This window comes from Nicotiana tabacum, chromosome 15 (assembly GCF_000715075.1).
Source record: "Nicotiana tabacum cultivar K326 chromosome 15, ASM71507v2, whole genome shotgun sequence".
NCBI classification, from domain to species: Eukaryota; Viridiplantae; Streptophyta; class Magnoliopsida; order Solanales; family Solanaceae; genus Nicotiana; species Nicotiana tabacum.
The window spans coordinates 75,647,277-75,674,745 of NC_134094.1; the positions used below are offsets into that span (position 1 = coordinate 75,647,277).

General features: G+C 36.6%; 2 protein-coding genes across 6 annotated transcripts; both read right to left on the reverse strand.

The window, feature by feature from the left end:
* Positions 1-1,092: 1,092 nt before the first annotated feature.
* Positions 1,093-5,070, reverse strand: LOC107813870 (lysine histidine transporter-like 2). 2 transcript variants are annotated; one of them, XM_075231829.1, is made up of 6 exons: positions 4,755-5,070; positions 3,018-3,801; positions 2,225-2,330; positions 2,009-2,100; positions 1,818-1,886; positions 1,093-1,378 (listed from the first exon to the last, which is right to left on the reverse strand). In XM_075231829.1, exons 1-6 carry the CDS (start codon positions 4,925-4,927, stop codon positions 1,280-1,282), a joined length of 1,323 nt encoding a protein of 440 aa, XP_075087930.1. In that variant the 5' UTR covers positions 4,928-5,070; the 3' UTR covers positions 1,093-1,279. The 2 variants fall into 2 exon arrangements, with proteins under 2 accessions (XP_075087930.1, XP_075087931.1); XM_075231830.1 differs by lacking the exon at positions 4,755-5,070 and adding an exon at positions 4,293-4,422.
* Positions 5,071-23,287: 18,217 nt separating this feature from the next.
* On the reverse strand, positions 23,288-26,215 carry LOC142169898 (lysine histidine transporter 2-like). 4 transcript variants are annotated; one of them, XM_075231834.1, is made up of 6 exons: positions 25,883-26,215; positions 25,198-25,328; positions 24,406-24,511; positions 24,190-24,281; positions 23,999-24,067; positions 23,288-23,544 (listed from the first exon to the last, which is right to left on the reverse strand). In XM_075231834.1, the coding sequence occupies exons 1-6, from the start codon at positions 25,974-25,976 to the stop codon at positions 23,530-23,532; spliced, it is 507 nt and encodes a 168-aa protein (XP_075087935.1). In that variant the 5' UTR covers positions 25,977-26,215; the 3' UTR covers positions 23,288-23,529. The 4 variants fall into 4 exon arrangements, with proteins under 4 accessions (XP_075087935.1, XP_075087933.1, XP_075087934.1 ...); XM_075231832.1 differs by lacking the exon at positions 25,883-26,215 and having other exon boundaries at positions 25,198-25,556; XM_075231833.1 differs by lacking the exon at positions 23,288-23,544 and having other exon boundaries at positions 23,838-24,067.
* Positions 26,216-27,469: the final 1,254 nt, after the last annotated feature.

A 27,469-nucleotide genomic window follows, 5' to 3' on the forward strand; every position in this document is an offset into this window, starting at 1 on the left:
TTTGGGGTTTGATTTAGCACTGGTCATCTAAGACAAACCATCATGAATTGGTGGTTAGCTAAAGAAAGAAATGGAGTTCACTCAGTGTTACTCCAATGTATACCGTCTATGATTTATTGGAAAATATGGTTGAACAGATATGCAGCAAGGTTTGATAATAAATCCATGTCAGGGTGGCATATCATCATCTCAAAGTGCTTAACATTAATCCTTAATTATCAGTTTCCTACTCTAAAACTTTCACAACTCTGGATCGACAAGTATAAGTATGTGGAGAAGTTACAATTTTCTATTCACTCCCAGACTATTAAATGGAACAAACCCGATAGGGGTTGGGTAAAATTGAATGTTGATGGATGCAACAAAGGTAATCTTGGTTCAGCAGGAGGAGGGGATATCATAAGTGATTATCACGGCAACATGATGAAGGCTTTTGCAGAATTCTATGGCCAGTTTAATAGAAGATAAGGCATTATTGCATGGTATTAAGTTTATGTAGTAATTCTGATTTTTTGAAAGTTCATGTGGAATCTGATTCAATGTTTACTGTCAACATGATTAATAGAAAGATGGTACCTTCTTGGCAAATCAAACATATTATTGAGCATATTTAATTTGGGAGGTAACTACGACTGGAGATTTCAAGTTTACACACGCATTTAGAGAAGGCAATATGGTCGCAGATCAACTTGCTAACCTAGGAGTAAACTCACATAATTGTGCTATCTTCAATGAAATTGTTTCACTGCATAGAAATGTTAGGGCTTCAATAAATTTAGAACAGGATGGTTTACCAAATTTTCGATTCGATCCCAAAAGAAATTATTTTGTTGTTAATGATGATATCTCTTGGCAGTGCATTGCTTAGAGTGTATATGACTAGATTGTATGTAGTAATGTATGATATGAACTATCCAACTTGTAAGAAGGTGTCCTCAACTCTCAAAGAATTCCTTTTTGATCAACGACAAACTAGATTGGGTTCCACCAATCTATACTTTGTAATTGAGGTCAAGGTTTATATCCTCCTTCGTGTAATTGTGATTTTTGGAATACGCATGTTGGAGTCTGGCCTAACTCCTCTATCCCTGTGATGAAACTTTGATTAGAAAAACAGTTCAATTGTCCAAAAATTACAATTCAAACTTTAGCAAACTTCCATATATAAAAGCTCTTCTGAAACTGAAAGAATTATCCTAAAATTCTGCATCTATGCCTCACAAACAGGCAGGATATAGCACATAATTTAACATCTAAAAACTCAGATTGGCCGTATCGATCAGGTGTAGAAGTGATAAGTCTTGGCTGATTTGATGATACTCCATAATCCACCAATGGGAGATGTTAGAGTCAAAAGTACACCCACTATAATGCAAAGCTGCAACATAAAGAGAAAAAAATAAGAGATAGGGGTAAGTAGGGAAAAAGCTTGCATGAAACGTTGCATGTACAAAATTATATTAATTTATCACAATTAATTTATATATTGATGTGAGAATCTACATTTATTTACAATGATAAGATGCTATATCTTATGCAAAAGACACTTGTTATGTACTTATTGCTTTGATACATATCATCGAGTGTATAAAAAGTTTTCCCCTAAATAATTTGTATGGACATCGCTATTTATATCAAATCAATAAATATGTACGTAAGATATTTGTTTTTCATAAATACATTTTTAACTTAATTATGGTGAAGTTATATGCACTCTCATTTTAATTTTTAATCACTGAGTTTTATTGATTAGTTTGATGTAAACATCGAGTGTAAGTAAATTTCATGATTACATTTACAAGTTCTGGTAAACTTACCCAATTCGTACACCATGACAAGCCAAACCGTTTGGGCTTTTTTATAATAAGCCAGATGATGCATGGAAGCTGTAGGTAGAAATTAAAAACATAGTAAATATTAAATATGTTTGTCATATGAGTATTATATAGTCATAACTTTTGATTTAATGAAGTGAAAATTTAATGAGTTATCTATGAAATATACTTACATAATATGAGGTTGGTGCCAGAGCAAAACCTCCAAAGAATCCCATCAAACCACCAAAGAATGGTATTGTCATGCCCACAACCAATGTAAATGCTACAATAACAGAAGACCATAGCAAGAATAAAAAAAATACATAGAAAAGAGCAATTAAACAACTTTTTTAGTTTATTTTCTAATTGTGCAAAAATGTTTTCTAATAAACATGTAAATAACTTACCAACAAAAACCGTACGCACACAAACACGTAGAAGAGTGGAAGGATTATATTTCAATGACTTCACAGCATATGCCTCTATCATATCAAACACTGGCATTGCATAAACCTGAAATGTAAATTAAGTAATATACAACAGATTAATTAGGTAAATTACTAACATCTAAGTTGCTCATAATATATTATCAATTGAGGCACATCAAAGACTTAAAGAGTTTATACAGTTGAAGTAGGTTTCCTCAATTACATATAAAGGATTAAATTTATATATATGCACTGTGTAAAATTTTTATTATACTAACTATTTTAGTCTACTAAAACAAGTTATGTACTCTTTTTTTAGGTTAACATATTTTATTTGTACTGAGTAGTTACTTGTTATTATTGTAGATAGTGGCAGAGACATCCCTTAGTATGGGGTGTATCTGACACGGGTTAATTTGCAACGAACTTTTCTAGCTAGTATATATGAAAATCGACACCATTTGAAAATTATGTAGAGTAACTGTTAGTTTAAGACATAAAGACTTAAAAGAACCACAGTCCTAGGTCTAAAAGTTATGGCAATAGACCGATACTACTTGCATAAAATCTTATACAATCAAACCTCTCTATAACAGCCTTATTTGTTCCGGATTATTTTGGTTGTTATAGCGAAGTGTTGTTATAGAGAACATATATTATAACATAACATAAAAATTGATTCCATAAAAACTTGGCTTTTACGGTGAATGGTTGTTATATAGCGATATTGTTATAGAGATGTCTGACTGTAATTAAAAGTAGTGAAAGATACCTGGTAACTCCCAATGACATGAGCGACAACAAAAATGTTAGCAGTTGCAATAAGCCATGTAGGTCTATGTAGTGTGAGCAAGATGTTATCATCAACTCCATTACCAAACACCCAATATCCAATGAAAGCCACTGGCAAATAACACAAGGCCACAATAATATAAGTTGTGAATACACCTTTCCACATTGCTTTTTTTGAAGGTGCATCTTCTGTTGAAGGAATTGTAGCTTGAATTTCAAGAACTACATTATGTCCAGCATATGCAAATGCTACATTTCCTAATGCACTCAGAAACATAAACACATTATCTGATATTTTTTCACTTTTTGGACCATAACTAACTTCTCTCTCACTTTTTCCTAATTCCTTTAGTGACACAGTCCATGCTATAGCAGAGTAAGTCATGGACAAAATCGCCGCTACGAAGGAGACAGAAGAGATGGAGTTGAAATTTGGCAAGTGAGAGAGGACAAATTGGAAAGAGGAGAAAATCATAATGAAGTAAGTGAGTTTGATAGGTTTGGCATTTGGGAAAAGAATTTCTTGGAATTTTTTCAAGGATTTGCCACCAGTGACCATGTAAATAATGCAAGTGCTAACTTCAACTATAATTTGTTGGGGTACAACAATCCAGAGACCAAGTTTATCACCAAAAGCATATTGGCCAAGCTCATGGTACCTGTCGAATCTCTTGCCTGGTATCATTTCATGCATCTCCACCATTTGCCAGATTGTGTAGAATGTTATAATCCATGACAGTAACGTTACCGTTACACCAGCTCCCCTGCAACATTTATTACAATTTAATACAATAATTAGATGAATGTGGTATCACTTGTAAATTTTAATTTGATCTTTCAGACAACAAATTTGTATAACAAGCTATAATTACCAAAATTAAAAAAGAAACAAAAGGAGATATCTTAGAATATATGTATGTCGACAGTAACTTTGGGGACATCCGATAAAAAGGTATGTCAACTTAATTACCACAAATTAATTGCATTGAGTGTTTGCATCAAATTATATTAACTAATTAACATGGTTAAATGACTTAATAAAATAATAATAATAATATATAAAAATCTATATGCACAAACATATCATGCATCTATTAGTTCGATCTAAACATAATGTTCGGTTAATTTTTCAATAATAATATGCAACAGTAGACGCTAAGATGATATCAAGCAGTTAAGATATCTAATAATTTTTCCAAATCGGATCGTACTCTCAAGGCAAAACATTAAATGCAATTAATGAAGAAAAACGCACCTAGTATCAATTATTATTCTTTGAAACTGAAAACCTGGACATAAGCTATTAGTCAAGATTTCCAGACTCAGTTTTTTTTTTTAAAAAAATAACGAGATCTCCGGAGTCCCAAAAAAATAGTTCTACTATTTTCCAGATTTCCAGAATCAGTTTTTTAAAATTTTCAAAAATTATAAAAATAGGTTAGAAAAACTGCTAATTAGATGATATCAAGCAGTTAGTTATACAAATCCGGAATTTGAGTATATCTAAATTTTAAAACATTCATAGTCAAGGCAATTCCTTATCAAAAAATTTGATAATGAAGAATAAAAACAAATCCCAAAGAAAAAGGAAGAATACAATACTACGACTCATGCATTCCCAAACTAATTTGTGGTTGAATACTAATAAATTCAACTAATATAAATAAAAAAAAACAAATTAAATAAAGAAAAGAAAAAGAGAAATAAATAAAGTTACCATCCCATCTCAGACATGGCATAAGGTAGACTAAGAACAGCAGCACCAACCATGGCAGTAACATTGTGCATGGTTGAATACCACCACTTTGCATTCCGGTCCGACGTTATCGGTAGCCATTCATCTATTGCTTTCTCCCTCCTCTTTTCTTCACTATCTCCTCCCTTTTCCATATTAAATTAAACTAACTATGCTTAGGCAATAGAATAAGAATGAAAAGTTTGTGACTCAAAGAGTAAGGAGATTTAACATCAATTTCGAGTCCTTTAAAATAGACAAAGAGAAAGTCTTTTCTTTTTCTCGATATGCCTTTTCCTATTTATTTAGGTGATTGCCATAAAACCTAAATCTAGTAGTAATGACCTAAATATTTCCTAATCCTCTTAGATATATGCAATATGTAAAGTTTTTTTATGTTTTTAAGGAAAATAAACTACTTTCTATACTTACTCCCTGTTATCCAATAATATTTGAAATTTTTTAAAAAGTGAATCGTATTAATTATGCACTTGTCCTTTCCAAATGCTCTACGTGTGAAATATATGTAGATATAAATAAATAACATCATATCTTTGTTAAAACTACTGCATTATATGCAAATTATTGAGAATAATTCCTTAAGTGTCTCACAGGCTTTTTTGCTAATTGATCGAACAATAGAAAAGGTGATGATATTGACAATTTAAACCAATTCTACTAAAAGAAATAACGAATTTATGTGTTTTTACTTTTTATCATGCACTAATATTATACACCATTGATTTCTGAAGATTTACATTTGTTTAGTTGTTTTTTCCTTTTTCTTTTCTACTGGTGAACCGGGAAAAAAAATTAAGAAGCACACTGATATTTCACGTTGAAAAATTAAAATAAAAAATTCAGTAAAGACGCAAAAGAAGTGATTTTTTTTTTTTTGGAAATTTTACCTCTTATTGCAAAGCTTTATATCCTATTTATTATAAATAAAAACCCTTTAAAATATTATTTTCTATAGGTACCTTTTAGTTTTTATAACAAAATATGTACTTATGGTCACTTCCTATCGTGAAGCCATTAAATACGCTGTCTAATATTTTTTTCTCTCATTCTTTCAGTTTTTTCCCTCTCAAAATCACTGTATCTTATTTCTCTCTACACGATCTCTCTCTCACAGCGCCATTGTCTTCCCCGTTGTTGAACCACGATTCTCCTTTATCTCCAGGTTCTCTCTCTAGATTGTTCTCAAACCCTAGATCTCGATTTGCTAGATTTCATCTCTGTTAACATGAGTTTCAAAATGTCTTGATCAAAGTTTCTGATATGAGTTGTATCTTTTCCCAAAGTGAAGCGGACATGGTCTGTTCATAGCTGAATTGATTTTGAATGTTGACATGGAAGAGGTGATCACACCCAACTATGCCTTATAAAAAATACAAGCGGTCGTCGCAAATATATTCTGGCTAATAAGTCCGAAGTCGAATCCCATAAGAAATTAACCTATCAACCATAGTTGCTAGACCCGCACAAATTCACGCAATCAATCTTCAGAAATATTTGAATAATAATTTGGATGTTTATTAACTAAATATTACATAATGAAAATGCACTAACAAATGACTAACTACGAACGGTTTGTAAACAAGAATTGGAAAGATCTAAGGTTGTGATTTTCCCTATTATCGGAATCTTTTCCACTACGTTTTTTATAAATTTGCCTAAGTCTTCTCTATCGATCATGAGTACTATAAATGTGTAACTCTCTCCCGAATAATTACCACAATTTACTAGACATATTCTGCCGAATTACGCTAGCTGGCATTAAGTACGTCTCACTCAGATCGCACCAAGGTTTCATTATCTCTAATCCCACCTTTAAATCCTTCGTATTGATCCCTCATATACGTTAGGAGTGATGTTGTTCAACAACTACCTAAATATGCACTCTCTCCCGAGTAATACATACTAAATAGGCACAGCTAATTGAGGGCCCTTCAATCAACCACATGAATAATATAGTTGAACAAATAGAGAAAATACTACGGCAAATTTATATTAACGCAACAAGAAAATTATCCTTCAATAGGTTCCATCAAAATCCTAGATTAGGAATTTTAGCTACTCATACTCATAGTAACAATATCCCAAATATTTTGCATAATTAAAGTACAAGTAAAGATTAAAGGATATAGAAATCGATGATTATAACTCCCAACAGGTGATTCCACAAGCTATTCTTGCCTCCGGTTGCAAAAGTCCCCCAAAATGGCATTTTTAGGTCTATTTATGTGTAGAAAAAGACCTAAACATGTAGACAAAGTCCTAGTCAAACCCGGAGACGAAATAAGTCTTCAAAACTCGGACTGTGAGTGCCTAGACCTGGCCTCGCGAGGCCTAACGCCTGGTGTACCTCACCCCAAGCCTAGCGTCGCCAGGTATAAAGCCTGGTCTATCTCGCTCCTGCCTCACCTCGCCAGGTCTATCAACTGGCCTTTGCCTGGTGTCGCCAGGTATAAGGCCTGCACTAGGCCTGGCTTCGCCAGGTATAACGCTTAGTGTACCTGGCTTCGTCGGCTTCTCCTTTTCAACTCCTCCCGAGCACGCTTTCGACTTTTAAGTATCCTTTTTTCTCTACTTTCATCTCCAATTCACCTACACACATAAAATGGCGTTTACGAGTAAATAAAGTGTAATTTATCATTAAAGCATATAAAATGCAAGGCGAATAGTGTGATAAACCATGAATTATAGCCACACATCAATACTGCACACTTAAACATTGCTCGTCCTCGAGCAATCAGACCAACTTATAGACACAACCTCATAATGCAATTCCCTTAACTCCTTGCACCAAGAATATTTAAAATAGTCTAAGCACCACGGTGTAATATCCTCGCCTCAAGATTTGACTCACATACCATGACTTATTCACAAATTACTTACTTAGTCTAACATGGAGGTCAATGACATTATCTTTCCTTTATGAATCACGTGCCCTCACCCAACAAAGAGCTCAGTTCCACACACGATGAATTTTAAGAACGTAGGAACTCAAGATAGGAAAAAATTCACTCGCTCTCAGAAATAACATTCATATGCCACAAATGATGCACCATAGGCTTGCCCGTAGTGTAATACTCTATTAATCGAGCTTATTTAGTCTAAGATCAAATAGGACTTTAATTGGTTGTAATGTACGTCGCGGGTCGGGTAGGATATATTTGGATATGTGAGTGACTACACCTCCCTAAGCACTTTAATACATATACTTTAACATTCCAGCCCATACTTATGTCAAACCAAAACTCCACCTTCACATCAATGTATATTACCCCATACTTCTTTAAGCACAATTATATTAAGAGTCACCACTTATCTAAGAATATTCTTTTTCATAGCAATACAACTATTTTTCTTTTTTTTTTCATTTTTTTTTCAATTCAAGCGGCTCTTAATTTTTCAAAACAATGCACCTTTCTCCTTATTTCATTAGTTTCACTCAAAAGCCAAACCAACCATCCCACTCTTTTACTTTTACAAAGTTCATAACAATTCAAGTGCTCATTAGAGGTGAAACGATTCAAATAGATGGTTAATTCAAACAATTGGATAAGGCTTGTAGTGTGGTTGCCAAAGAAACAGGATTACAGGCTCAAAGGGGTTAACTACGTTACATAACTTTTAGGTGGGTAAACTATATATATCTGGCTTAACAAAGAAACACCTATATCACTTCTCAGAATGAACAAGACTACTATTTTGCTTTGCACACACACAAGGCAAGTTCTAGACATCAAATGCAATGCACAGAATACCTACAAAACTCTCACACACATGGCACATAACTCACTCAGGATTGGTTTCATCGCGACACTCCAGTCAAAGCAGTTAAGCAAAATTAGGAATCTATGATTTAAGGTATTTATGCTAGAGTCAAAAACTGAGCCTAAGCGTCACGACCATAGTCCTAACTATTCTCAAGGCATAACAAAGCTAAGAGATATTGCTACAATTAAATGCATAGCTTCGTGGTTCCTACTCCTAAAATTAAAAACTAACTACAACCAGTTCAACTAAAAGCTCTTGGAAAAGAACTGCGGCCCAAAGAAAAACCAAGGGGGAATTACTACATTACCTAAAAAAATTCTTCTTCTTTTTTCTCTAGACTTACATCCCTCAGGAAAACTATCTAGGAGATCCATCATCGGGAAGAGTCCAGTTATGTTTTTTTAATAACTAAACAAATAACAAAAACAAATCACTAAACCAAATTCTTAAAACAAATAACTAAAACAAGTATCTAACGAAAACGACACTTACTAAAACAACAAAACAAATAACTAGAAGTAATTTCTACAAGTCCCCACCCCACACTTAGATCATGCATTGTCCTCAGTGCATACACAAATTGACAAAACAAGAAAAATGAGTAGGGTGCAAAGAAACTCCCTGATCAAATTGCGTCTTCATCCTCTGAGGCTCTCCACTCTTCATCATGTGCTTCCTCCTCCTCACCATCATCGTCCTCATTATCTGACTGCTCCGGCTAGACCTAAGGCTGCTCAGGAGTGTTGATATCCTCATCATCGGGGAGTCTGTAGCCATCACCTATCCCAACCAGCTGCTGGCCATGAGCGTTGAGCGGGTACCGCTGCTCCAATAAGGTCCTCTCCTCAGATGTGGTTGGCTGACCTCCTATCCTTAGCTGCAAATCCATCATCCCATAAAGATGGGCCATAAAACTATCATCCCGAGCATTGCGTTCGGTACTTGTCAAAGATATCTTGATTATGGAAATAATTTAATTCCGACTTTCTGTGCTAGTACAATTTGTATGTATTGAACGGACCAAGTAGGGATAAGTATTTTATACTGACTTAATAAAATAACTTCTCTAGCCACTAAACGTACTTATACTCTTAATCTTGATATAATTGTTATTGGTTGTGTATATTATTTATTGTTTTGATTTATTAAAAGGCGATATTTATTTGTGGGTCAATATACCTGGTAAATTGGACAATGATGATATACATTGGTGAAATAATAGTTAGTTGTAGGAATCCATATCTTGGTCTAGAGATAGATGATACACCTTTATGAAAGCTTATAAGTTTTCATGTGTAAACCCTGCAAGTGGATTTTGTATCCTTCACATGATATAAGTTAAGCAAAAGTCTAAAGAAAATAATAAATGAATTAAATTGTCAGTAATTTAATTTATTTGATTAGTATCTAAATCTTAACACGGGGAGCTAAATAAGGTTTAATGAAAGAATTTCAAAATTGAACTGAGAAGTGCAGTTACAAATTTTTAGTGGAATAATTGATAATTTATTATGGCAGTATTAATTCGAATATTTTGAATTAAGTCCATAATAAGAAGTTTCATTAATTAGATATTGTGGTCCCTGTTGTGCCTGAATAATTAGGAATTAAAAAAAAAATCATATTTCTTGGTAGAAAAGGAAGACCCAACAGGTTTAGAAAAAGGTTTTAAACCCTAAAACCTGTGGCTATATTAAGAGGTCTTATTCCATAAGGAGAAAATATTTTTACTACATGGTTTTCCAAGGAAAAATTCGCCCACACGAATTTTGCTAATTTCGGGCATTATTCGGGTCACACAACAAAAGACTGTGGAATTGGAAGATGACTTGAAGGCTCTTTTCGCGATAGCGATCACGCTTCAAGAGATATGTTTGAGTAAAATCAGTGATTATGTGTTGTCTATATTATATGCAAGTGATCTTGGCTATTTGCTTCCGCTGTTCATACTTGTTTTTCATCAGTTAGTATCAGAGCCTGCTTGCGTCTAACTAGATAACATGATGTATATTTGTATATGTGGTCTGATTATTACTTTACTATTACTACTATATATAAGCGGCTAAGGCTGTACAACACATCAATCCTGAATTGTACAAAATGCATTGTGTATTATACTTTTATTTGAGCCTGTCTTATTAGCAAATTGATATGTGTACCGCACCTTTACTTTACCAAAACCACGTGTACTTTACTATTTCAGATACAAACTCTCCGATTATCCATCTCTCCACTCCAATTCTCTCTCCTCAATTCCTCTTTGTGATTTTCTACTTGCTTCGCTATTTCAAGAATTCAAGATCTAATCTTTTTGTTTTGGTAAGTTTTTCAATTATTTTGGGCTTCTCTGGATCTCTATGTTGGAGTTTTCTCCGCTTTCAATATTCAGAATTCTTTCATGAGTTTTATCCTTTTTTGCTTTTACCTTCTCCTTGCTATAATCTTCTAGTATGGTAACTTTTCTCTCTTGGTTCTTTCTCTTGCACCGTGTTCTGGTTTCACTTCTAATTTTTTCTGAAAGTTTGTCCATATTTGATTTAATTTTTTTTTTTGCATAATTTATTGCCTAGATTTGCTACATGCATGTATGGAATTCTATCTGATTTTGATATATATTTTTGGCAAGAAATACTTAGGTGATTTTTTCTGTTATTTAAATTTTTTGTTGTGTTTAGATTTTGGTTGTGTAAAATGGCAATTTGGTGTAAATGTTTTGTTCTTTTGGAGTGGGAACACTACAACAAATATGAGCTACCACGATATTTAATTAATGACTTTATAATTAATGTCGGAAAAAAGATAATTTATCGACATTTATTAGAAAATATTACAAAAATACTGACATTTAATTAAAAATGACAAAAATGATATTTAGTTAGTGACATTTATAACAAATGTAAACAAATTACTATTTTTCCTTCCTTGATAAAAAAGAAAACTACAACTTACTTACTAATTTCAAAAGAGAAATTGTTTTGCAAAACTTCCTCCCAAAATTTCCCTCTGAAAATCTCCCCAGAAAAAACCCTACTCCCTGCGATATCCCTCTCTCAGAAGTCATAACATTGTTCATTTCCCCCTCCCCAATTTCTCTATCTCATCCAAATCCCCCTTCCCCCACCAACCGTGAACCTGAAGCACCTTCAAGAATAGCAGTATGAATGTATCCTAGTGTACTGTCTTCTTGCTTAATGTATCACTCTCTCAGAAGTCATAACATTGTGTACTGTCCTCTTCCTTCTTGCTAGGTGACGGCCGTGTGGGCGCGCACCATAGAAATTGAGACTCAGTCGATTCCGTAGAGTTGTGTAGTCAATTAACTTGTATTCTTCCAAGTATTTGTCATGTGTTAGAAAAACTGAGTTGTGACTCATGTTAGAAATTATGCTTAGGCAAATGCTGGTATTATTGGGACTCACTGAGGTCATTTCTAATGTCGAATTATATTTTTAAATTATAATTTCGTACTTAGTCATATACATTCATTGCATATCATATCTCAGTCCCTGTTGTTAATTGTTGATATATCACATCATCATTTTGGGCTAGTTTCATGATATAGTGAGCCCGAGAGACTGGAGAGATTGATGACTGAGTGAGGCCGAGGGGCTGATTGTGAGGTTATTGATACTATAGCACGTGAGTTGTCTGTGCGGATCCAGATATTGATACTATAGCACGTGAGTTATCCGTGCGGATTATAGAGCTTGGGATGAAGGAGCCCCTCCGGAGTCTGCACATCCAAAATGAGCGTAGGTGCCTATTGAATGTGAGTGCCGAGTGATTGGGAGGACTAAGTGGATTGTTACTCTGAGAGTATGCATATGGTTGTTCACTATGTTGTACTACATTCGACATGCGCACTTGACATACAAGCATATAGATGTATTTTTTCTCATATTGTACGGTATCACATCATGCATGAATTCTCATACACATTGGCATCTAGGCATATAAATGTACTTTTCCTCATGCCATTTGAGAATGAAACATTTACCTGTTGAAATGTTTTGGAAGGAAAATCATGATTTTACAAACCTTCTCATATTTTGGTACTTTCGGTAAAAGATTTGGGTTTTCATTGTTATACTTGAAAAGCATGTCTATTTTCTGAAACCGTGAACGAGATGAACATTATATTTCTGAGTTATTTTTGTACCACTTTTATTATATTATTATGAGATGTTATTGGCTATTGGTGTTGGACTTTGACATGTGTTCCAGCTCGTCACTACTTTCAACCTAAGGTTAGGTTTGTTACTTATTGAGTACATGGGGTCGGTTGTACTCATACTACACTTCTGCACCTTGCGTGCATATATTGGATGTTGATGTTGCTGTGATTGATGGGAGCGGGATTTAAAAACGTACATGCATTCCTATTGTAGCTGCTTCTTGTTCATGATAGCCATATATTTATAAAAAACTGTTTATGTACATTTCAAACAGATGATGAATTTATTTCATACCAGCTTGGTAAATTTTAATCTTAGAAGCTCATGATTTATACTACCAGTCCTTAGGAAATGTATAAGATTCAGATATTTTCTTTCACTTAATTGTCTTATTAAATTTCATGGAATTGGATAGTTGTTATTTGGCTTACCTAGCGAGTTGGGTTAGGTGTCATCACGACTAGTTGAATTTTGGGTCGTGACAAGTAGGTATCAGAGCTCTAGGTTCATAGGTTCTACAAGTCATGAGCAAGTGTCTAGTAGAGTCTTGTGGATCGGTATGATGACATCCATACCTATATTCGAGAGGCTACAGGGAATTTAGGATAATTTCCCATCTTTCTTTCCTTATCGTGCGGAATTGATTCAGTTTGAAACATAACTCTTTGAATTCCCTCCACGCATCCGTGTGCACATGTAAGCGCTCGGTATCGGCTGGTGATTCCATGGATGAGGTGCAAGTTGTCATTTCTGGGTGCTAATGATGGGCCAATCGGGAGGACTTGAGGCCGAGTTTTGACTGTAGCTCAAGCATGTAGATTTAGGCTGTGTGGGCACGGTCTTTTGGGAACTTATGTGATCGATAGCGTCCCTATGAGTGGAGTTTGTGACTCGATGAGTGGCCGGATGGCTATATGATGAGCATGATGTGATTGCGGAATGTGTTCAGATGGTTTGATTGTGATGAGAATAGTTTGCCTGGGATGTAAGAAGGACTATGGGGTGCTAGATTGCTGTCTTGATGTGACACATAGCCTTAATTTATGAGTGTGTTGAAAGATATTTTGTATTGATTAATTGTGGAGTGAAGTAGATTTTCATGTCTTGTTGTGAGTTCAGACTCAGGAAGATTCAGTGATGGTGTAGTAATCGTGGTTGCGAAAGGGTATAGATGTCAATTTTAGGCTAAGCAGGTGGGTTATCTCCTGCGGGGTAATCTACGGAGGTGTGATCCTTATAATGTTGTGTGGAGAGTTTTCTTTCTACCAACGAGGTATATGTGTTAAGATTTGAATTTGAATTTGGTTGAGAAAGTTGACCTGATCGTCATGTGGATGTATGTGAGCTTAGTGGATTATTTGAGGTACTATATGGTTTGTGTTATGTGAGCTTTTGAAGGATTTAGTTGAATCTTCCTGCGGTATAATGGCAGTAATAGAGTATGGGTTTGGTGAGTTATCAGATGTTCTATTCTATGGCATTGAGTTAAGTGGGGGAGTTTGCTATCAACGATTTGATTGCATGGTTACGTGTAGTATTGGTTTTGGTCTGAAGCATACTTGTGGATCGGTTATGACTTGCAGAGGTTGAGATGAAGGATGACTTGAGTAAAGGAATTTCTGGATACGGGTTATGTTACACCTTATGGGTATATGGAAATCATGGAATGATTGAGTCATTATTCGTGAAAGATATAGTGCGCATGCAGTAGGAAATTGCTCGGTTTCTTAAAGGTGTGGATTACTTCTTTGGGTGTTGTTGTTCTAATGGGCACATGTCGTTCGACCCGTTTGGCCGGTACAATTGAGATTTGAGTAGAGTGGATGACTCTCGAGAAGGTTCTAATGGGTTCAAGATTTATATGTAGCAATTGAGAATTTTGCGGATTTGTATATGGCTAGAATGTGAGATTTAAGTTGGATGGTGTCGAGGCTTGTGGCATTTCTATATTATTATGGATTCTACATTTCAGCATCAGTAATGTGAAGGAAATAGTTTTGGATTTACAGAAGGTCTCTTTAGAGTGGGTGTCTCGGTTGTGGCAGTTTTGGGGTGCTTAAGAGGGAATACAACGGCTTATGGGCCTTAGGATGGTGTTGTTTTATTTTAGGATTTCGCGGGGTGAGTTTTGGTTAAGGATCGTGGTGTTCTGGCAATAAGAAGTGTCACCTTGAGGGTAATTCAGAAGGAACTCAGAGGAATAGTACAACTTGATATTAGGTTGGAGCAGCAAAGCAATAAATACAATTGGTTCCTTGGGGTATTTATGATGTGGTGAGTCTCTACAGGTGTTTCGTGGCAATACTCTTGGGTTTGGAGACAAGCATGGCTTGGTTGAGTTAGAGGGATACGGTTCTGATGGCTTGGTTACGTGTTAATAGGTTTCAAAGTGTTTCGATGGTTGCTACCATGGTTTGAGATAGATATTTCCTACCGGCGTGAGGAGCATGTTGCGTGTTGTGATTTTCTCCTGGATGAGATCCAATAGAAGGTTTCTGGCTAATTGAGTATGTAGTTTGGTTGTGACTCAGAAGTGATTATGAGACTCTCGTATTTTTCATATTCATGATAGATGCGGTATGTTGTGGGGAATTAAAATTTGAGTGTGCAAGGTCACAGTTTAGTTTTGAAAGGAAGGGCATGAATTCTTAGACAACATGGGCGGTTTCAGATGACTAGATGGATGATATTACCACTTGATATTTCCTGAGGAGAGCGTACATTTCAGAAAGTGCACTAAGTGTTGACGTACGGATACTTCATTGGTATTGCGGTACTCATATGGTTGATCGGCTGCTGATATTCAGACTTTGTTATGTGGCACGGAAGAATTTTAGAAGTATTCCTCGTGGGATGATCGTGTATGAGAGATGTGTTAGACATTTTGGCGGTGGAGTTGGGATAAGATATGGTGATTCGTGTATTTTACGGATTCGGAGACTAGGAGTTCTCATAAGCAGAGCTATTTGTGGCTGTGGACTGTGAAAACGTGGCCAAAGCTATCCAGATGATAGTATATGTTATGGTTAGGTCATTATGGACTTTCGGAGGACTATTTATCTATTTGTGGATGACCATAGTTGATTTGGGGCCCAACGAGGATTTGTATTCTACATCGGGTCATGTTGGTCGACTACATACTGCTATTGTTGGGGGATGTGCCATTCAGTTAGAGTGGAGCTTATTCGTGCTCTGATATGATCTATGTGTTACTTTTCTATGCCACTAGGGGTTTGGATTTGTTGTTTATATGAACACATAGTGCGGTCCTATTTGGGCCTTATAGCAAAATTCGAGCAGAATGGTTATTGGGGTTCAGAATGGTTGATTACGCTTTGGTTATGGCCTTTGTCCGGTTATGATGTATGGTGCTATTTTCTTCTCGGTGGTTGCGGTCATGCACATTTGTTACTAGGCGTCAAATTGCACGTGGTTGTTGATTTTGAGTATGGTGGCTTGAGGTATTTCATATAGACCAATGTTTGGATGGGGTCACACATGTTGAGATATGATCCTTTGTGTTAGATTCGTGCATCTTGGTACTACTATGTAAGATGTCTTTGTAGAATTGCGGTTGTGGTGGTACTTGTTGAAGATGTGGGATGGTTCTCTTGTTTGAGTCATTTTCCATTTTGGGTACATTTGAGTTGTTGCTTATTGTGCACGGATTGCACAGGTCGTGATTCTAGGTAGTATTGGTGTGGCATATCGATAGGATAGTTGGGCCTGATAAAGTGAGGTCATTGAACCTAGAATGGGTGCCATCAGATTTGTTTGCAGCATATTTGGAACGATAATATCGCTGATCGGCTTAGAAATTGGCTATAGTTCTTGTTAAAGGAGAGGGAGCTCCATGGATTGTTGATCTGATGAGTGGTTATGAGTTTCTACGTGTTTATTTTATCGTCGACAGTGTATGAAGGTTTTTGAACGAGGTTTTGTTTAAAATGAGGTTATTACCGGTAATGAGTTGTTTTGAGTAGCAATTGTGATCGGAAGTAATTGCTATTAGTATTTGAGTTATGTGGTATATCATGTGATTCTGTTCTAGGTTATGGTTATGATTTGATGCAGTCGGTTCAGACTAATACAGTGTATAGATGCGAGATTCGGGACTTATAGAAAATTTCGAATGTTGGAAATTGGATTATGTGGTTTACGGGCTTAGGTTGAAGTAATGATCTTAAGTTATGTTGGGTTGTCAGGCCTATATGGAATAGGGTGACGTGGGTTCACCCCCGGGTATGTGCAGGGTAAGGTTACACGGAGAATTTTGGCCCCGGGTTGACCTTTTGGCTGATTTTGGGCTTTTGATTAAGGATTCGACCTTTACCATTTGGAATTGTTTTCTTGGGCTTTATTTGATGTATTTGAGTTCCTTTTGGCTAGTTTTGAGCCGTTCAGAGGTCGGTACGCGTGTGATGGCATTTTTGGAGCATCGCTTGGCTTACTCGGTATTTGATTTGGCTTGTTCGAGGTAAGTAACACTTCTAAACTTAGTGTTGAGGGTATAAAATTCTGAATTACGTGTTATGTGATTTGTTTGGAGGTGACGCACATGCTAGGTGACGGGCGTATGGGCGCGCACCGTAAAAATTGAGACTGAGTCGATTCCGTAGAGCTGTGTGGTTAATTAACTTGTATTTTTCCCAGTATTTGTCATGTGTTAGATAAACTGAGCTGTGACTCATGTTAGAAATCATGCTTAGGCAAATGCTGGTATTATTGGGACCCACTGATGTCATTTCTGTTGTCGAATTATATTTTTAAATTATAATTTCGTACTCAGTCATATACATTCATTGCATATCATATCTCAGTCCCTGTTGTTAATTGTTGATACATCACATCATCATTTTGGACTAGGTTCATGACATAGTGAGCCCGAGAGACTGGAGAGATTGATGACTGAGTGAGGTCGAGAGCCTGATTGTGAGGTTATTGATACTATAACACGTGAGTTGTCCGTGCGGATCCATATATTGATACTATAGCACGTGAGTTGTCCGTGCTATTTGCTCTGCATCTCCTGCTCGGTTTCCCAAGTAGCTTCCTCAACTGGCTGACCTCTCCACTGCACCTTCACCGAAGCTATGTCCTTTGACCTAAACTTTCGAACCTATCGATCCAAAATGGTCATCGGTTCCACATCATAAGTCAGATCACCATCCAACTGAACTGTGCCGAAATCCAAAACATGAGACGGATCGCCGACATACTTTCGGAGCATAGAAACATGAAATACTAGATGCACACTCGACAAACTACGTGGCAAGGCAAGCTTGTAAGCCACCTCTCCAATCCTCTGAAGTACTTCAAATGGACTAATATATCGAGGGCTCAACTTGCCCTTCTTCCCGAACCTCATAACACCCTTCATGGGTGAAACCTTGAGCAGAACCTTCTCCCCAACCATGTAAGAAACATCACGGACCTTCCTGTTGGCATAACTCTTCTGTCTAAACTGCGCCGTGCGAAGCCGATCCTGAATCAATTTAACCTTGTCCAAAGCATCCTGAACCAAGTCAGTACCAAATAGCCTAGTCTCACCCAGCTCAAACCAACCCACAGGAGATCTACACCGTCTCTCATACAAAGCCTCATATGGAGCCATCTGAAGACTCGACTTGTGGCTGTTGTTGTAGGCAAACTCCACGAGTGGCAGAAACTGATCCCATGAACCCCCAAAATAATTGACACAAGCGCGTAGCATGTCTTCCAATATCTGAATAGTGCGCTAAGACTGTCCGTCCTTCTGAGGGTGAAACGTCAACTCAACCTAGGTACCCAACTCTTGCTACACGTCTCTCCAAACCTGTGTGCCTCGATCTGAAATGATGGAAATTGGCATGCCGTGGAGGCAGAGAATCTCTCGGATGTAAATCGCAGCCAACCGCTCCGAAGAATAAGTAGTCCTAACAGGAATGAAGTGTGCGGACTTGGTTAGCCGATCCACAATCACCCAAATAGCATCGAACTTTCTCGAAGTCCGTGGGAGGCCAACTACAAAATCCATGGTGATCCGCTCCCATTTCCACTCTGGAATCTCTAACTTCTGAAGAAATCCACCCGGTCTCTGATGCTCATACTTCACCTGCTGACAGCTGAGGCACCGAGCTACAAACCCCACTATATCCTTTTTCATTCTTTTCCACCAATAATGGTGCCTCAAGTCCTGCTACATCTTTGTGGCACCTGGATGAATGGAGAATCGCGAACTGTGGGCCTCCTCAAGAATCAACTCATGTAGCCCATCTACATTAGACACAGAAATCCGACCTTGCATCCTCAATACTCCATCATCCCCAATAGTAACATCTCTGGCATCACCATGCTGAACCGTGTCCTTAAGGACAAGTAAATAGGAATCATCATACTGACGCTCTATGATGCGATCATATAAGGAAGACCGAGAAACTACACAAGCTAGAACCCGACTGGTATCCGAAACATATAATCTCACGAACTGGTTAGCCAAGGCCTGAACATCAACTGCAAGAGGTCTCTCACCAACATGAATGAATGCAAGGCTACCCATACTCACCGCCTTTCTACTCAAGGCATCGGTAACCACATTATCCTTCCCGGGATAATCCAGAATAGTGATATCATAGTTCTTTAGTAGCTCCAACCATCTCCGCAGCCTCAAATTTATATCCTTCTATTTGTACAGGTGCTGGAGACACCGATGATCTGTAAACACCTCACAAGACACACTGTAGAGATAATGCCTCCAAATCTTCAATGGATGAACAATAGTAGTTAAATCCAAATCGTGGACAGGGTAGTTCTTCTCATGGGGCTTCAACTCCAAATTGTAGTCAAGGCGGTCTTTAGCTTCTGAAAGCTCTCCTCACACTCATCTGTCCACCTGAAAACAGCACCCTTTTGGGTCAATTTGGTCAAAGGCAATGCGATAGACGAGAAACCCTCAATGAAACGACAATAATAACTGACCAAGCTGAGAAAGCTCCGAATCTCTATAGCTGAGAATGGTCTGGGCCAACTCTGAACCGCCTCTATCTTCTTCGAATCCACCTGAGTACCCTCACTGGACACCACGTGCCCCAAGAACGCCACCGAACTAAGCCAAAACTCACATTTGGAGAACTTAGCATAAAACTTCTCCTCCCTCAACCGCTGCAACAGAATCCTCAAATGCTGGGCATGTTCCTCCTGGCTATGATAGTACACCAAGATATCATCAATGAACACTATGACAAATGAGTCGAGATAAGGCTGAAATACACTATTCATCAGATGCATGAATGTTACCGGGGCGTTGGTCAGCCCAGAAGACATCATGGGGAACTCATAATGACCATAACGAGTCCTGAATGTTGTCTTTAGAATATCCGAGTCCTGAATCTTCAACTGGTGATACCCAGACCTCAAGTCAATCTTAGATAACACCCTCTCTCCTTGAAGCTGGTCAAATAGATCATCAATGCACGACAAATAATACTTGTTCTTGATTGTAACTTTGTTTGGGTCGAATTCCAATTTTGGAAGTTGGAGTAGGTCCGTAATGTCATTTGTGACTTGTGTGCAAAATTTAGGGTCAATCAGACCTGTTTTGATAAGTTTCGTCGTCGTTTGTAGAAGTTGAATTTTCTTAGTTTCAATAGGCTTGAATTGGGGTGCGATTCGTGTTTTTGAAGTTGTTTGATGTGATTTGAGGGCTCAACTAAGTTTGTATGAGATTTTAGGACTTGTTGGTATATTTAGTTGAGGTCCCAGGGGCCTCGGGTTGATTTCGGATGGTTAACGGATCAAAAGTTGAAGTTGAGTGATTGCTAAAGTTAGACCTCTACTGGTGTAACCGCACCTGTGGAGCTTTGATCGCAGGTGCGGGCTGGCTTGCGCAGGTACGAGTTAGAGGGGAGTGTGCAGGGGGTCGCATGTGCGAGGATTTTTCAGCACCTGTGTGGCCGCATATGCAGTGAGAGGTGCGCAGAAGCGGAAGGCACTCAGGTGCGATAGTGAGTTCCGCATCTGCATGATCGCAGATGCGGCAGGGGAACCGCAAAAGCGAAACTGGGCATATGGGCTTGGTCGGTAGAGGCGGCTTGGGTTCTCACAGAAGCGAGTACACAGAAGCGGAGTGAGGGACCGCAGGAGCAGAATGAGCCGCAGATGCGTGTGTGATGTCACTTCTACGATGCTGCAGAAGCGGAAGTGCTGGGCCGATTATTAAAACAAGGGTTCGCGAGGCAAGATTCGAGGCATTCAGAGGCCGTTTTGCGAGGCAAGAGTGTTGGAGTAGAGATTTGCTTGGATTGAGGTAAGTAACAGTTTTAAATTTTGTTCTGAGGGTACGAAACCCCGTATTATGTGTCATGTATTTGGTTTTAAGGTGACACACATGCTAGGTGACGGGCGTGTGGGTGTGCACCGTAAGAATTGTGACTTGGTCAAATTTCATGGAACTGTGTAATTGAGTAATCTGTTATTGTCTGTACATTCTCCATATATTAGAGAAATTGAACCACAAATCATGTTAGCAATCATGTTTAGACTATGTGTTGGCACTGTAGGGACCCATAGAGGTCGTGTACATATTGAATTATCTGCTAAATTGCTGTTTTGTACTCAGTCACAATTATACTCGTATATTACATCTCAGTGTCTATTGTTCATCATTGATGCATCATATTATTGCTGTTTGGGCTGCTTATCGTGATTTTTGAGAGCCTGAGAGACTGGAAAGGTTGATGACTGAGTGAGGCCGAGGGCCTGATTATGAGGATGTTTATGGGATCGGGTTGCATGCTGAAACATGTTTCACTGAGGTATGCCATGATTGACTTGTTATAGCGCTTGGGCTGAAGGGGCACCTCCGGAGTCTATACATATCCCCAGTGAGCGCATGTACCTACTGAGTGCCGAGTGCCGAGTGCGGAGTGATTGAGAGAAATGAGTGACTGTGAGGAAAGAGTGAATGTGAGGTTGGAGTGAATGGGAGGACTGAGTGACTGTTGCTCTGAGAGGATGCATTGACTTCATTATTTTTGCACTTCACCTGTCATATATCACTGTCTTGAAATTTCTGAGAGATATTATCTTCTGTTTTAGTTGAACTGGACATGAATTTACTGTTTTGGTCTTAATTGTCAAACTTGAAAGCATGCCTACCTCCCTATGTTGAAATTACTGTAATTGGACTATAACTGTGAAGCTCGTCACTACTTTCAGTTCTTTATTTAGTATTGTTACTTACTGGGTTGGTTGTACTCACGCTACATCCTGCACTTCGTGTGCAGATCCTGTATTTTCGGACACGGTGGGTGTTGATTCTATCGCACGGTTGATCTTTTGGAGATTCCAAGGTAGCTGCCCGGAGTTTCGCATACCTTGTCACTCCATTCCTATCTTTCCGTTTATTGTATTTAATTTCAGACTATCATAGATAGTATATTCTAGACTTGTGATGTATAGATGCTCATGTACTCTGTGACACCCCGATAGTTGGAAACTTCCGCGTTGTGTTTTGGGTTTCTATCCCTGTTTTATTAAAACTTTTATTATTTAAACTGCTTTAATTTATTTCTGTTAAAGGTGTTGGAATTATTTTGAAAGAACGGTTTTCCTAGTACCACGATAGGCGCCATCACGACAGGTTAGAATTTTGGGTCGTGATATGATGAAATTAAGAAAATTGGGATTCTAATCCCTTTTGTTTGTAGTTGTTGTACTAGACACAGGAGGAAACAATGCCCCATATATTCAGAGATAGCCAAATTGCTAGACAGGTTTGGTTCTTCAAACGTAATTGTTTTTTGGGGTTTGATTTAGCACTAGTCATCTAAGACAAACCATCATGAATTGGTGGTTAGCTAAAGAAAGAAATGGAGTTCACTCAGTGTTACTCCAATGTATACCGTCTATGATTTGTTGGAAAATATGGTTGAACAGATATGCAGCAAGGTTTGATAATAAATCCATGTCAGGGTGGCATATCATCGTCTCAAAGTGCTTAACATTAATCCTTAATTGTCAGTTTCCTACTCTAAAACTTTCACAACTCTGGATTGACAAGTATAAGTATGTGGAGAAGTTACAATTTTCTATTCACTCCCAGGCTATTAAATGGAACAAACCCGATAGGGGTTGGGTAAAATTGAATGTTGATGGATGCAACAAAGGTAATCTTGGTTCAGCAGGAGGAGGGGATATCATAAGTGATCATCACAGCATAGAAATGCTAGGGCTTCAATGAATTTAGAACAGGATGGTTTATCAAATTTTCGATTCGAGCCCAAAAGAAATCATTTTGTTGTTAATGATGATATCTCTTGGCAGTGCATTGCTTAGAGTGTTTATGACTAGATTGTATGTAGTAATGTAAGATATGAACTATCCAACTTGTAAGAAGGTGTCCTCAACTCTCAAAGAATTCCTTTGTGATCAATGACAAACTAGATTGGGTTCCACCAACCTACACTTTGTAATTGAGGTCAAGGTTTATATCCTCCTTCGTGTAATTGTGATTTTTGGAATACGCATGTTGGAGTCTGGCCTAACTCCTCTAACCCTATGATGAAACTTTGATTAGAAAAACAGTTCAATTGTCCAAAAATTACAATTCAAACTTTAGCAAACTTCCATATATAAAAGCTCTTCTGAAACTGAAAGAATTATCTTAAAATTCTGCATCTATGCCTTACAAACAGGCAGGATATAGCACATAATTTAACATCTAAAAACTCAGATTGGCCGTATCGATCAGGTGTAGAAGTGATAAGTCTTGGCTGATTTGATGATACTCCATAATCCACCAATGGGAGATGTTAGAGTCAAAAGTACACCCACTATAATGCAAAGCTGCAACATAAAGAGAAAAAGAAAATAAGAGATAGGGGTAAGTAGGGAAAAAGCTTGCACGAAACGTTGCATGTACAAATTATATTAATTTATCACAATTAATTTATATATTGATGTGAGAATCTATATTTATTAACAATGATAAGATGCTATATCTTATGCAAAAGACACTTGTTATGTACTTATTGCTTTGATGCATATCATCGAGTGTATAAAAAGTTCCCCCTAAATAATTTGTATAGACATCGCAAATTTATATCAAATCAATAAATATGTACGTAAGATATTTGTTTTTCATAAATACATTTTTAACTTAACTATGGTGAAGTTATATGCACTCTCATTTTAATTTTTAATCGTTGAGTTTTATTGATTAGTTTGATGTAAACACCGAGTGTAAGTAAATTTCATGATTATATTTACAAGTTCTGGTAAACTTACCCAGTTCGTACACCATGACAAGCCAAACCGTCTGGGCTTTTTTATAATAAGCCAGATGATGCATGGAAGCTGTAGGTAGAAATTAAAAACATAGTAAATGTTAAATATGTTTGTCATATGAGTATTATATAGTCATAGTTTCTGATTTAATGAAGTGAAAATTTAATGAGTTATCTATGAAATATACTTACATAATATGAGGTTGGTGCCAGAGCAAAACCTCCAAAGAATCCCATCAAACCACCAAAGAATGGTATTGTCATGCCCACAACCAATGTAAATGCTACAATAACAGAAGACCATAGCAAGAATATAAAAAATACATAGAAAAGAGCAATTAAACAACTTTTTCAGTTTATTTTCTAATTGTGCAAAAATATTTTCTAATAAACAAGTAAATAACTTACCAACAAAAACCGTACGCACACAAACACGTAGAAGAGTGGAAGGATTATATTTCAATGACTTCACAGCGTATGCCTCTATCATATCAAACACTGGCATTGCATAAACCTGAAATGTAAATTAAGTAATATACAACAGATTAATTAGGTAAATTACTAACATCTAAGTTGCTCATAATATATTATCAATTGAGGCACATCAAAGACTTAAAGAGTTTATACAGTTGAAGTAGGTTTCCTCAATTACATATAAAGGATTAAATTTATATATATGCACTGTGTAAATTTTTTATTATACTAACTATTTTAGTCTACTAAAACAAGTTATGTACTCTTTTTTTAGGTTAACATATTTTATTTGTACTGAGTAGTTACTTGTTATTATTGTAGACAGTGGCAGAGACATCCCTTAGTATGGGGTGTATCTGACACGGGTTAATTTGCAGCGAACTTTTCTAGCTAGCATATATGAAAATCGACACCATTTGAAAATTATGTAGAGTAACTGTTAGTTTAAGACATAAAGACTTAAAAGAACCACAGTCCTAGGTCTAAAAGTTGTGGCAATAGACCGATACTACTTGCACAAAATCTTATACAATCAAACCTCTCTATAACAGCCTTATTTGTTTCGGATTATTTTGGTTGTTATAGCGAAGTGTTGTTATAGAGAACATATATTATAACATAGCATAAAATTGGTTCCATAAAAACTTGGCTTTTACGGTGAATGGTTGTTATATAGCGATGCTGTTATAGAGATGTCTGACTGTAATTAAAAGCAGTGAAAGATACCTGGTAACTCCCAATGACATGAGCGACAACAAAAATATTAGTAGTTGCAATAAGCCATGTAGGTCTATGTAGTGTGAGCAAGATGTTATCATCAACTCCATTACCAAACACCCAATATCCAATGAAAGCCACTGGCAAATAACACAAGGCCACAATAATATAAGCTGTGAATACACCTTTCCACATTGCTTTTTTTGAAGGTGCATCTTCTGTTGAAGGAATTGTAGCTTGAATTTCAAGAACTACATTATGTCCAGCATATGCAAATGCTACATTTCCTAATGCACTCAGAAACATAAACACATTATCTGATATTTTTTCACTTTCCGGAGTCCCAAAAAAATAGTTCTACTATTTTCCAGATTTCCAGAATCAGTTTTTTAAAATTTTCAAAAATTATAAAAATAGGTTAGAAAAACTGCTAATTAGATGATATCAAGCAGTTAGTTATACAAAACCGGAATTTGAGTATATCTAAATTTTAAAACATTCATAGTCAAGGCAATTCCTTATCAAAAAATTTGATAATGAAGAATAAAAACAAATCCCAAAGAAAAAGGAAGAATACAATACTACGACTCATGCATTCCCAAACTAATTTGTGGTTGAATACTAATAAATTCAACTAATATAAAAAAAAAACAAATTAAATAAAGAAAAGAAAAAGAGAAATAAATAAAGTTACCATCCCATCTCAGACATGGCATAAGGTAGACTAAGAACAGCAGCACCAACCATGGCAGTAACATTGTGCATGGTTGAATACCACCACTTTGCATTCCGGTCCGACGTTATCGGTAGCCATTCATCTATTGCTTTCTCCCTCCTCTTTTCTTCACTTACTCTGTACCCAACAATATTTGGAATTTTTTAAAAAGTGAAGTCCTTTCCAAATGCTGAAATATATGTGGATATAAATAAATAACATCATATCTTTGTTAAAATTACTGCATTATATGCAAATTATTGAGAATAATTCCTTAAGTGTCTCACAGGCTTTTTTGCTAATTGATCGAACAATAGAAACGGTGATGATATTGACAATTTAAACCAATTCTACTAAAAGAAATAACGAATTTATGTGTTTTTACTTTTTATCATGCACTAATATTATACACCATTGATTTCTGAAGATTTACATTTCTTTAGTTGTTTTTTTCCTTTTTCTTTTCTACTGGTGAACCGGAAAAAAAATTAAGAAGCACACTGATATTTCACGTTGAAAAATTAAAATACAAAATTCAGTAAAGACGCAAAAGAAGTGATTTTTTTTTTTGAAAATTTTACCTGATTTTTTTTTTGAAAATTTTACCTCTTATTGCAAAGCTTTATACCGTATTTATTATAAATAAAAACCCTTTAAAATATTATTTTCTATAGCTACCTTTTAGTTTTTATAACAAAATATGTACTTATGGTCACTTCCTACCGTGAAGCCATTAAATACGCTGTCTAATATTTTTTTCTCTCATTCTTTCAGTTTATTCCCTCTCAAAATCACCGTATCTTATTTCTCTCTACACGATCTCTCTCTCACAGCGCCATTGTCTTCCCCATTGTTGAACCACGATTCTCCTTTATCTCCAGGTTCTCTCTCTAGATTGTTCTCAAACCCTAGATCTCGATTTGCTGGATTTCATCTCTGTTAACATGAGTTTCAAAATGTCTTGATCAAAGTTTCTGATATGAGTTGTATCTTTTCCCAAAGTGAAGCGGACATGGTCTGTTCATAGCTGAATTGATTTTGAATGTTGACATGGAAGAGGTGATCACGCCCAACTATGCCTTATAAAAAATACAAGCGGTCGTCGCAAATATATTCTGGCTAATAAGTCCGAAGTCGAATCCCATAAGGAATTAACCTATCAACCATAGTTGCTAGACCCGCACAAATTCACGCAATCAATCTTCAGAAATATTTGAATAATAATTTGGATGTTTATTAACTAAATATTACATAGTAAAAATGCACTAACAAATGACTAACTACGAACGGTTTGTAAACAAGAATTGGAAAGATCTAAGGTTGTGATTTTCCCTATTGTCGGAATCTTTTCCGCTACATTTTCTATAAATTCGCCTAAGTCTTCTCTATCGATCATGAGCACTATAACTGTCGTAACTCTCTCCTGAATAATTACCACAATTTACTAGACATATTCTGCCGAATTACGCTAGCTGGCATTAAGTACGGCTCACTCAGATCGCACCAAGGTTTCATTATCTCTAATCCCACCTTTAAACCCTTCGTATTGATCCCTCATATACGTTA